Source organism: Besnoitia besnoiti, assembly GCF_002563875.1.
Source record: "Besnoitia besnoiti strain Bb-Ger1 chromosome Unknown contig00119, whole genome shotgun sequence".
Lineage (NCBI taxonomy): Eukaryota > Apicomplexa > Conoidasida > Eucoccidiorida > Sarcocystidae > Besnoitia > Besnoitia besnoiti.
The window spans coordinates 1-12,663 of NW_021704004.1; the positions used below are offsets into that span (position 1 = coordinate 1).

General features: G+C 37.4%; 4 protein-coding genes across 4 annotated transcripts; all 4 read left to right on the forward strand.

The window, feature by feature from the left end:
* Positions 1 to 1,385: 1,385 nt before the first annotated feature.
* Positions 1,386 to 3,047, forward strand: BESB_018940 (uncharacterized protein; the record flags this gene model as incomplete). The annotated part of the gene is made up of 4 exons (XM_029360603.1): positions 1,386 to 1,404; positions 1,874 to 1,882; positions 2,432 to 2,605; positions 2,971 to 3,047. 4 exons carry the CDS (start codon positions 1,386 to 1,388, stop codon positions 3,045 to 3,047), a joined length of 279 nt encoding a protein of 92 aa, XP_029214750.1.
* A 2,753-nt stretch (positions 3,048 to 5,800) lies between these two features.
* BESB_018950 (uncharacterized protein) lies at positions 5,801 to 6,082 on the forward strand (the record flags this gene model as incomplete). Its single annotated transcript, XM_029360604.1, has 1 exon — positions 5,801 to 6,082. The coding sequence occupies one exon, from the start codon at positions 5,801 to 5,803 to the stop codon at positions 6,080 to 6,082; it is 282 nt and encodes a 93-aa protein (XP_029214751.1).
* Positions 6,083 to 7,553: 1,471 nt separating this feature from the next.
* BESB_018960 (uncharacterized protein) lies at positions 7,554 to 7,910 on the forward strand (the record flags this gene model as incomplete). Its single annotated transcript, XM_029360605.1, has 1 exon — positions 7,554 to 7,910. One exon carries the CDS (start codon positions 7,554 to 7,556, stop codon positions 7,908 to 7,910), a length of 357 nt encoding a protein of 118 aa, XP_029214752.1.
* Positions 7,911 to 11,855: 3,945 nt separating this feature from the next.
* Positions 11,856 to 12,215, forward strand: BESB_018970 (uncharacterized protein; the record flags this gene model as incomplete). The annotated part of the gene is made up of 1 exon (XM_029360606.1): positions 11,856 to 12,215. One exon carries the CDS (start codon positions 11,856 to 11,858, stop codon positions 12,213 to 12,215), a length of 360 nt encoding a protein of 119 aa, XP_029214753.1.
* Between the last annotated feature and the right edge of the window lie 448 nt (positions 12,216 to 12,663).

Genomic DNA, 12,663 nt, shown 5'->3' on the forward strand with positions numbered 1-12,663 from the left:
CTATTGATTTAGTATAAGCATAGAACCAATCCGGTAGTAAGATATACGATAGTAGCTAATCTACCATATAAGATATAAGTCGCTTGTGGAATAGCACTACCAATAATAATCAAGAGATCATACTGTATACCCAAATAATTACCCATCCACTGACTACATTTCGAGTCATAAAATGTTGTCGTATCAACATTCGAGTATTCAAAGCTCGAATTTCAGATAAAAGAGCTAAGTTAATGAGAGAGGACATAAATACTAACAAACCACCGGTTTTGGATGGGATTACTTTTAACACCGCATAATATGCTAAAAAGTACCATTCAGGTACGATATGAAGCGGAGTTACAAACCGGTTCACTGGTATGGAGTTATCTGGGTGCGATAATTCAATCAAACCAAAAGCCGTTTGTAAGAAAATTAAACCAATTAGATAGGATAGACATTAGCATCGGTCATTAACATATGAGGATAGAAGGCTACTTTAAGTGCGGAATCAATACCTGCAGGGTTACTAGAACCATTTAAATGTAAATAGAAGATGTGTAATACAATTAGAATGCAACCTACAAAAGGTAATATAAAGTGCAATACAAAGAATCGTTTTAATGTTACATCAGATACATAGTATCCACCGAGTAACCAAGGTACTAAATATGGTATTGGAGAAAGGAGATTAGTAATGACTGTAGCACCCCAGAAACTCATCTGTCCCATGGTAGTACATAACCGAGGAAAGCAGTGGCTATAGTAAGTAGATATAAAACTAAACCAGACATCCAAGCAGTAGTTAAATAACTATAGCTGGAGTTATACATACCTCGAGACATGTGTATTAAGATACACAAGAAGACGAAAGAAGCAGTTGTTGCATGCAACATCCTAAATTCCCATCCTGCTGCTACCTCTCTAACTAGATGTTGAACACTAGCAAATGCACAAGATGCTTCAGAAGTATATCGGAACGCTAAAGTGATACCTGTAATTATTTGGAGTACAAAGGTAATTGCAACTAAGAAACCAAAGTTATAAGATGAATTTAGATTGAGAGCACACCGATAAAAGACGAGGTGTGCCCGGAATAGACTCATGGAAATTTGGTGTGTTCTCGAAACCATGCTAGCACAATAGAACTTCGTTAAATAACTACATATTAAAATGAGCGCATGTAAACTAGTCTTAAACACACCGCTCGTCACGTAACAAATCTCAAATCGTACTGTAGATTTTATATATGTACCGTAACTATAACCATGGTGACATCCAATGTTCACGCTCAATCTTACCATACATAGTACTTTTATGATCCCAGGCTGGTTTAATAAGTCAAAGTTTAGCCGGGAAGTTAGCGTCTAAAATATATAACCGATAGTCTCAACTTAGATGCACAGATGGACATAATTAATCCTTGTACGGTTTGTACCTACTTGACTCCTCAGTTTAAGTTAAGGAGTCCTTTGTTTACAGCTTGTACCGTTACTTTCAGGAGCATACCGTTAAATTCGATGATCTTATGTGTTCACTCAAATCGAATAACAAAGACATTATAGTTCCTAGAATACTGAAGATGACTCCGGTTATGAGATACAGACAACCAAGTTCTTTATGATTGCAGTACACCACCACCCCACTGGACTGCTTAAGACAGCTAAAAGTGTTGGATTTCAATATCCTACTACATTAAGATTATTCCACATCGGTTATGTTCTAGGCGTAATATATGGATTCTTGTTCTCACTCATCTTAACAGCGAGAGAAAACTACTACTCAGATGCTAGTCTAATCAGTAGCATCGTACTTGGAGTTATCATCTCTGAGACAGGATTATTTATCAGCTTTTTCTGGGGAGTATATACTACGAGTTGGACTACTGGTTTAGATCTTGAAGGTCTTTGTTTACCGGATCCAAGTTCTCTTGTGCTTTTTCATGACCATCATGTTAAGTGCATTAGCAGAGCATAGTTAAGATGATAACTATTGTGGATGAACCAATTGAACACCATGTATTAATATTAATCAGGGTAATCTGGTATCCTTCTTGGCATAACGTTGTGTAGTTATATGAAGCGTACATTCCTTAATATCTGGAACAATAGATTATGGTTAGGTAGTGGAACAAGGAGAGCGTCTGTTGTACATCAACACTAGATACAAGGAACTTGACAAGCATTAATAGATTTATATAAACGACAAGGACATGAGTCTACTGGATTTTATAATACAGGGTTGAACTGTGGGTTAGTTTCAATGCCTGGATTGGATACCCAGGGAACTGTGCTCCCATTAATAAGAATCATATTCTAAGTCACCAGGCATGCAATACCAATCAGATAACAACTGAAGCTAGACTCCATGTTACACTTTAAAATGGATTCCTAGGTTGATATAAACTACCTTTTTCTGGGAGTATATACTACGAGTTGGACTACTGGTTTAGATCTTGAAGGTCTTTGTTTACCGGATCCAAGTTCTCTTGTGCTTTTCATGACCATCATGTTAAGTGCATTAAGTATAGTGGTATCCAGCGTATATTTGAAAAACCAACATTTGTATACAAGCTGTACGAATATCATGACATTCACTTTGGTAGTCGCCTTCTTAATGTTAGTCTGTACGGAATACTTAGGACTATCTCTTTATATTAATGATAATGCATTTGGTAATGGACTTTTCATCTTAACTGGTATACATTTTAGCCATGTTATTGTTGGAGCTATCCTTGTATTCTTCACTCAAAGTATCTATAGTTCTTTAGTTACTTACATGCCTACAAGCTCTATAATGCTAAGCAAATCTAAAGGTATGTTATGCAAGATCTTTACAGAACCATTCACTATTTTATATCTACACTTTGTAGAAACCATGTGGATATTAATCCACATTACATTCTATCTCTAAATCATATAACGGTCGTAAGGTACGCCGGGGATAACAGGTCAGATAATATTGGGAGTTCTAATCCTCGGATTGTATCAGCACCTCCATGTCGGCTCATTACTCCCTTGTTATTGAACAAGATTCAGTTAGGAACGCTAGTTCACCGTCAGATGTAATACGTGAGCTGGGTTAAGAACGTCTGGAGACAGTTTGTTCCTATCTACCATATTATCTAATTGGTTTAATTTCTTACAAACGGCTTTTGGTTTGATTGAATTATCGCACCCAGATAACTCCATACCAGTGAACCGGTTTGTAACTCCGCTTCATATCGTACCTGAATGGTACTTTTTAGCATATTATGCGGTGTTAAAAGTAATCCCATCCAAAACCGGTGGTTTGTTAGTATTTATGTCCTCTCTCATTAACTTAGCTCTTTTATCTGAAATTCGAGCTTTGAATACTCGAATGTTGATACGACAACATTTTATGACTCGAAATGTAGTCAGTGGATGGGTAATTAATACAGTATATGTGATCTATTGGTAGTGCTATTCCACAAGCGACTTATATCTTATATGGTAGATTAGCTACTATCGTATATCTTACTACCGGATTGGTTCTATGCTTATACTAAATCAATAGTTATAATGACTACAGCTTCCAAGCAAACATGATTACCGTGATATTGAAATCCAACACTTTTAGCTGTCTTAAGCAGTCCAGTGGGGTGGTGGTGTACTGCAATCATAAAGAACTTGGTTGTCTGTATCTCATAACCGGAGTCATCTTCAGTATTCTAGGAACTATAATGTCTTTGTTTATTCGATTTGAGTGAACACATAAGATCATCGAATTTAACGGTATGCTCCTGAAAGTAACGGTACAAGCTGTAAACAAAGGACTCCTTAACTTAAACTGAGGAGTCAAGTAGGTACAAACCGTACAAGGATTAATTATGTCCATCTGTGCATCTAAGTTGAGACTATCGGTTATATATTTTAGACGCTAACTTCCCGGCTAAACATCCCTTTTCTTTGAAACACACTTCCCTTCTCGCCGTTAGCATGATCTCAAAGTACCAGAAGCCATGTGATCTATATAGTATAACGGGACATTAGACCGAACCTGCGATAGATAAATATATCTTGGATGATTGTATATTAGCGGCTAAATGTCAATCAAACATGCGAATTTTAGGTTTTCCATGAAATCTATTTGGAAGAAGAGGCTTGATAGTACTACCGTAAGTACATAATATACAGTCCCAGCAGTAGCGGTTAAACTATAGAAGAGTCGAGTATTATCCATGCATACCAGGCGTAAAAAGCGTTCATCCAGTTACTAAACAGGTGCCAGGCCAACAAGAATCCGATCCTGAAATAATCCGTTACAGCTTACTAAAATAGGACTAGGCGATATAAAGTGACATTTTCTGATATTACTACAGCTTGCTATAGATCTTGAAGGTCTTTGTTTCCAAATTCTCTGTGCTTTTCATGACCATCATGTTAATGCATTAGCAGAGCATAGTTAAGATGATAACTATTGTGGATATAGAACCAATTGAACACCATGTATTAATATAACAAAGATAATCAGGGTAATCTGGTATCCTTCTTGGCATAACGTTGAAACCAAGTATATGCATAGGGATGAAAATTAATAAGATACTACCTAAGAAGACTACAAACCAGATGCTTAAATATGGAGAAGCACCGGTATTTACATGGAATAGATTTACAGTATCTCCGAACATATCTCTGCTATAGAAGATAAAGCCACATATAGTAGCTAGTACTGCACCAAGAGATAATACGAAATGGAAATGAGCTACAATATAGTATGTATCATGTAGGGCAATATCCATACCAGCGTTACCCATAACTACACCTGTAGTACCACCTAGAGTAAACAATAGGATAAAACTAAGAGCAGCCCATAGATCTACAGTTCTTGTAGTTGTATGGCTAGCCATATAGGTACCTAACCAGTTGAAAATCTTAGTACCGGTAGGAATTGCAATCATAATAGTCATAGCAGAGAAATAAGCTCTGGTATCTACCTCTAGACCGACTGTCATCATATGATGTGCCCATACTAAGGAACCTAGAATAGAAATACAACCCATAGCTAAGATCATAGATTGTCCACCGAAGACAGATCTAGCAGCATACATAGATAATGTCTGCGAGACTACACCAAAAGCAGGTAAAATTAGAATGTATACCTCTGGATGTCCGAAGAACCAGAATAGATGTTGATAAAGTACACTATCACCAGAATACATAGAATCATAAAATTCAGTGTTTACGTGTAGATCAAGAAGGATCATAACTAATCCACCAGTAAGAATAGGTAGAGTGAAGACTAACATAAGGGCAGTAAATATGATAGCCCAGATATATAGAATATAGTTCTTAGCACCAGCATTAGAACCCATGAAGACGCAAGTACCAAGGAAGTTAATAGAACTTAAAATACTACTAATTCCTAGTACTGCAAGACCTCCGATAATCCAATCAGTTGCCTCTGGATTTAACACCATCAAGCTAGTACTTAGTGGAGGATACATTGTCCAACCAAGACCACTACCAAACTCGGAACAAATACTTTGAGTTAACAACACAGAACCTAATGGTACTAGAAAATAGGAGATCGCGTTAGTTCTTGGGAAAACGACTTCCGAACCACCAATATATATTGGTACAAAGAAGTTACCATATCCTCCGTACAAAGCAGGCATTAAGAACATAAAGATCATAGCTAGGCCATGTATCGTTATTATCACATTATAAGTAGCTATCGTCTCTGTACAAATGATCCGCGATCCAGAACTGTATAACTCAAATCGAATAAACAAAGACATTATAGTTCCTAGAATACTGAAGATGACTCCGGTTATGAGATACAGACAACCAAGTTCTTTATGATTGCAGTACACCACCACCCCACTGGACTGCTTAAGACAGCTAAAAGTGTTGGATTTCAATATCCTACTACATTAAGATTATTCCACATCGGTTATGTTCTAGGCGTAATATATGGATTCTTGTTCTCACTCATCTTAACAGCGAGAGAAAACTACTACTCAGATGCTAGTCTAATCAGTAGCATCGTACTTGGAGTTATCATCTCTGAGACAGGATTATTTATCAGCTTTTTTCTGGGGAGTATATACTACGAGTTGGACTACTGGTTTAGATCTTGAAGGTCTTTGTTTACCGGATCCAAGTTCTCTTGTGCTTTTCATGACCATCATGTTAAGTGCATTAGCAGAGCATAGTTAAGATGATAACTATTGTGGATATAGAACCAATTGAACACCATGTATTAATATAACAAAGATAATCAGGGTAATCTGGTATCCTTCTTGGCATAACGTTGAAACCAAGTATATGCATAGGGATGAAAATTAATAAGATACTACCTAAGAAGACTACAAACCAGATGCTTAAATATGGAGAAGCACCGGTATTTACATGGAATAGATTTACAGTATCTCCGAACATATCTCTGCTATAGAAGATAAAGCCACATATAGTAGCTAGTACTGCACCAAGAGATAATACGAAATGGAAATGAGCTACAATATAGTATGTATCATGTAGGGCAATATCCATACCAGCGTTACCCATAACTACACCTGTAGTACCACCTAGAGTAAACAATAGGATAAAACTAAGAGCAGCCATAGATCTACAGTTCTTGTAGTTGTATGGCTAGCCATATAGGTACCTAACCAGTTGAAAATCTTAGTACCGGTAGGAATTGCAATCATAATAGTCATAGCAGAGAAATAAGCTCTGGTATCTACCTCTAGACCGACTGTCATCATATGATGTGCCCATACTAAGGAACCTAGAATAGAAATACAACCCATAGCTAAGATCATAGATTGTCCACCGAAGACAGATCTAGCAGCATACATAGATAATGTCTGCGAGACTACACCAAAAGCAGGTAAAATTAGAATGTATACCTCTGGATGTCCGAAGAACCAGAATAGATGTTGATAAAGTACACTATCACCAGAATACATAGAATCATAAAATTCAGTGTTTACGTGTAGATCAAGAAGGATCATAACTAATCCACCAGTAAGAATAGGTAGAGTGAAGACTAACATAAGGGCAGTAAATATGATAGCCCAGATATATAGAATATAGTTCTTAGCACCAGCATTAGAACCCATGAAGACGCAAGTACCAAGGAAGTTAATAGAACTTAAAATACTACTAATTCCTAGTACTGCAAGACCTCCGATAATCCAATCAGTTGCCTCTGGATTTAACACCATCAAGCTAGTACTTAGTGGAGGATACATTGTCCAACCAAGACCACTACCAAACTCGGAACAAATACTTTGAGTTAACAACACAGAACCTAATGGTACTAGAAAATAGGAGATCGCGTTAGTTCTTGGGAAAACGACTTCCGAACCACCAATATATATTGGTACAAAGAAGTTACCATATCCTCCGTACAAAGCAGGCATTAAGAACATAAAGATCATAGCTAGGCCATGTATCGTTATTATCACATTATAAGTAAGCTATCGTCTCTGTACAAATGATCCGCGATCCAGAACTGTATAACTCAAATCGAATAAACAAAGACATTATAGTTCCTAGAATACTGAAGATGACTCCGGTTATGAGATACAGACAACCAAGTTCTTTATGATTGCAGTACACCACCACCCCACTGGACTGCTTAAGACAGCTAAAAGTGTTGGATTTCAATATCCTACTACATTAAGATTATTCCACATCGGTTATGTTCTAGGCGTAATATATGGATTCTTGTTCTCACTCATCTTAACAGCGAGAGAAAACTACTACTCAGATGCTAGTCTAATCAGTAGCATCGTACTTGGAGTTATCATCTCTGAGACAGGATTATTTATCAGCTTTTTCTGGGGAGTATATACTACGAGTTGGACTACTGGTTTAGATCTTGAAGGTCTTTGTTTTACCGGATCCAAGTTCTCTTGTGCTTTTCATGACCATCATGTTAAGTGCATTAGCAGAGCATAGTTAAGATGATAACTATTGTGGATATAGAACCAATTGAACACCATGTATTAATATAACAAAGATAATCAGGGTAATCTGGTATCCTTCTTGGCATAACGTTGAAACCAAGTATATGCATAGGGATGAAAATTAATAAGATACTACCTAAGAAGACTACAAACCAGATGCTTAAATATGGAGAAGCACCGGTATTTACATGGAATAGATTTACAGTATCTCCGAACATATCTCTGCTATAGAAGATAAAGCCACATATAGTAGCTAGTACTGCACCAAGAGATAATACGAAATGGAAATGAGCTACAATATAGTATGTATCATGTAGGGCAATATCCATACCAGCGTTACCCATAACTACACCTGTAGTACCACCTAGAGTAAACAATAGGATAAAACTAAGAGCAGCCCATAGATCTACAGTTCTTGTAGTTGTATGGCTAGCCATATAGGTACCTAACCAGTTGAAAATCTTAGTACCGGTAGGAATTGCAATCATAATAGTCATAGCAGAGAAATAAGCTCTGGTATCTACCTCTAGACCGACTGTCATCATATGATGTGCCCATACTAAGGAACCTAGAATAGAAATACAACCCATAGCTAAGATCATAGATTGTCCACCGAAGACAGATCTAGCAGCATACATAGATAATGTCTGCGAGACTACACCAAAAGCAGGTAAAATTAGAATGTATACCTCTGGATGTCCGAAGAACCAGAATAGATGTTGATAAAGTACACTATCACCAGAATACATAGAATCATAAAATTCAGTGTTTACGTGTAGATCAAGAAGGATCATAACTAATCCACCAGTAAGAATAGGTAGAGTGAAGACTAACATAAGGGCAGTAAATATGATAGCCCAGATATATAGAATATAGTTCTTAGCACCAGCATTAGAACCCATGAAGACGCAAGTACCAAGGAAGTTAATAGAACTTAAAATACTACTAATTCCTAGTACTGCAAGACCTCCGATAATCCAATCAGTTGCCTCTGGATTTAACACCATCAAGCTAGTACTTAGTGGAGGATACATTGTCCAACCAAGACCACTACCAAACTCGGAACAAATACTTTGAGTTAACAACACAGAACCTAATGGTACTAGAAAATAGGAGATCGCGTTAGTTCTTGGAAAACGACTTCCGAACCACCAATATATATTGGTACAAAGAAGTTACCATATCCTCCGTACAAAGCAGGCATTAAGAACATAAAGATCATAGCTAGGCCATGTATCGTTTATTATCACATTATAAGTAGCTATCGTCTCTGTACAAATGATCCGCGATCCAGAACTGTATAACTCAAATCGAATAAACAAAGACATTATAGTTCCTAGAATACTGAAGATGACTCCGGTTATGAGATACAGACAACCAAGTTCTTTATGATTGCAGTACACCACCACCCCACTGGACTGCTTAAGACAGCTAAAAGTGTTGGATTTCAATATCCTACTACATTAAGATTATTCCACATCGGTTATGTTTAGGCGTAATATATGGATTCTTGTTCTCACTCATCTTAACAGCGAGAGAAAAAACTACTACTCAGATGCTAGTCTAATCAGTAGCATCGTACTTGGAGTTATCATCTCTGAGACAGGATTATTTATCAGCTTTTTCTGGGGAGTATATACTACGAGTTGGACTACTGGTTTAGATCTTGAAGGTCTTTGTTTACCGGATCCAAGTTCTCTTGTGCTTTTCATGACCATCATGTTAAGTGCATTAGCAGAGCATAGTTAAATGATAACTATTGTGGATATAGAACCAATTGAACACCATGTATTAATATAACAAAGATAATCAGGGTAATCTGGTATCCTTCTTGGCATAACGTTGTGTAGTTATATGAAGCGTACATTCCTTAATATCTGGAACAATAGATTATGGTTAGGTAGTGGAACAAGGAGAGCGTCTGTTTGTACATCAAACACTAGATACTGCTAATACCACTGTAGAGGTATAGTATATAATCCCTGCCCGGTGCAGTAAAATGTAAACGGCGGCTGTATTATGACGGTCCAAAGGTAGGTAAATCCTTGTCGGGTAATTATCGTCGTGCGTGAAAGTTGGTCCGACTCTTACATGTCGTTTATCTAAAACTTTCTTAAATAGAATTATCTTTGAATATGAGGATCCAGATGGCCGACGGTTAGACCCTGAGCACCTTTACATCCCTTAAATGCATATACAGGATCAAAATCTTCCTTGAGCGACTCGACAGCACTAGAGATAGCGTGAAAGCTCTTTTTGATTTCCATGAACGGAGTTATCATATTAGATTCTCTTCGCTCCCATGGTATTTAGTAAGTTAACATTGAAACGTATCCAGTGTAAAGTTTGAACGTAATCCAGCTTTACCTTCTATGTTGTTATGTTAACCAAATAAGTTTCATCGTTGTTGATATTTCATTGACATGTTGATAACATAAATACTAACAAACCACCGGTTTTGGATGGGATTACTTTTAACACCGCATAATATGCTAAAAAGTACCATTCAGGTACGATATGAAGCGGAGTTACAAAACCGGTTCACTGGTATGGAGTTATCTGGGTGCGATAATTCGACATAGCTGTGATGTTAAGGAGCATAGGAGATGCTACACGCCTTAATTGGTACTGCATTGATATAATTATCGTACAAGCACTCAGCTAGTTATTGAAACACACTTCCCTTCTCGCCGTTAGCATGATCTCAAAAGTACCAGAAGCCATGTGATCTATATAGTATAACGGGACATTAGACCGAACCTGCGATAGATAAATATATCTTGGATGATTGTATATTAGCGGCTAAATGTCAATCAAACATGGCGAATTTTAGGTTTTCCATGAAATCTATTTGGAAGAAGAGGCTTGATAGTACTACCGTAAGTACATAATATACAGTCCCAGCAGTAAGCGGTTTAAACTATAGAAGAGTCGAGTATTATCCATGCATACAGGCGTAAAAAGCGTTCATCCAGTTACTAAACAGGTGCCAGGCAAACAAGAATCCGATCCGTGTATTCCGTACAGACTAACATTAAGAAGGCGACTACCAAAGTGAATGTCATGATATTCGTACAGCTTGTATACAAATGTTGGTTTTTCAAATATACGCTGGATACCACTATACTTAATGCACTTAACATGATGGTCATGAAAAGCACAAGAGAACTTGGATCCGGTAAACAAAGACCTTCAAGATCTAAACCAGTAGTCCAACTCGTAGTATATACTCCCCAGAAAAAGGTAGTTTATATCAACCTAGGAATCCCATTTTAGTAAGTGTAACATGGAGTCTAGCTTCAGTTGTTATCTGATTGGTATTGCATGCCCTGAGTACGTAAGGAAAAGGAAAGGTTAACCGCTATTTAAACACAACAGTTACCGTAGCTGTAGATGAATGCTAAATCTAGAGTATCTCTCCTAAGACACTGCATAACATATGAATGCTCCTTCCGCCATTCGTTGACTGTGTTTACCACGGGGAATTAGAACAGAATACCAAGTTCTTTGCCTGGAGGTTTGTTACGTTCCGTACAGTTGTAGGTAAAAGGTATGTTAGAGACTTAGACTAGCGTTGGAGCACATTGTTTCATTCGATAGTCCACGCTCAATCTTACCATACATAGTACTTTTATGATCCAGGCTGGTTTAATAAGTCAAAGTTTAGCCGGGAAGTTAGCGTCTAAAATATATAACCGATAGTCTCAACTTAGATGCACAGATGGACATAATTAATCCTTGTACGGTTTGTACCTACTTGACTCCTCAGTTTAAGTTAAGGAGTCCTTTGTTTACAGCTTGTACCGTTACTTTCAGGAGCATACCGTTAAATTCGATGATCTTATGTGTTTCACTCAAATCGAATAAACAAAGACATTATAGTTCCTAGAATACTGAAGATGACTCCGGTTATGAGATACAGACAACCAAGTTCTTTATGATTGCAGTACACCACCACCCCACTGGACTGCTTAAGACAGCTAAAAGTGTTGGATTTCAATATCCTACTACATTAAGATTATTCCACATCGGTTATGTTCTAGGCGTAATATATGGATTCTTGTTCTCACTCATCTTAACAGCGAGAGAAAACTACTACTCAGATGCTAGTCTAATCAGTAGCATCGTACTTGGAGTTATCATCTCTGAGACAGGATTATTTATCAGCTTTTTCTGGGGAGTATATACTACGAGTTGGACTACTGGTTTAGATCTTGAAGGTCTTTGTTTACCGGATCCAAGTTCTCTTGTGCTTTTCATGACCATCATGTTAAGTGCATTAGCAGAGCATAGTTAAGATGATAACTATTGTGGATATAGAACCAATTGAACACCATGTATTAATATAACAAAGATAATCAGGGTAATCTGGTATCCTTCTTGGCATAACGTTGTGTAGTTATATGAAGCGTACATTCCTTAATATCTGGAACAATAGATTATGGTTAGGTAGTGGAACAAGGAGAGCGTCTGTTGTACATCAACACTAGATACTGCTATACCACTGTAGAGGTATAGTATTATAATCCCTGCCCGGTGCAGTAAAATGTAAACGGCGGCTGTATTATGACGGTCCAAAGGTAGGTAAATCCTTGTCGGGTAATTATCGTCGTGCGTGAAAGTTGGTCCGACTCTTCACATGTCGTTTTATCTAAAACTTTCTTAAATAGAATTATCTTTGAATATGAGGATCCAGATGGCCCGACGGTTAGACCCTGAGCACCTTTACATCCCTTAAATCATAT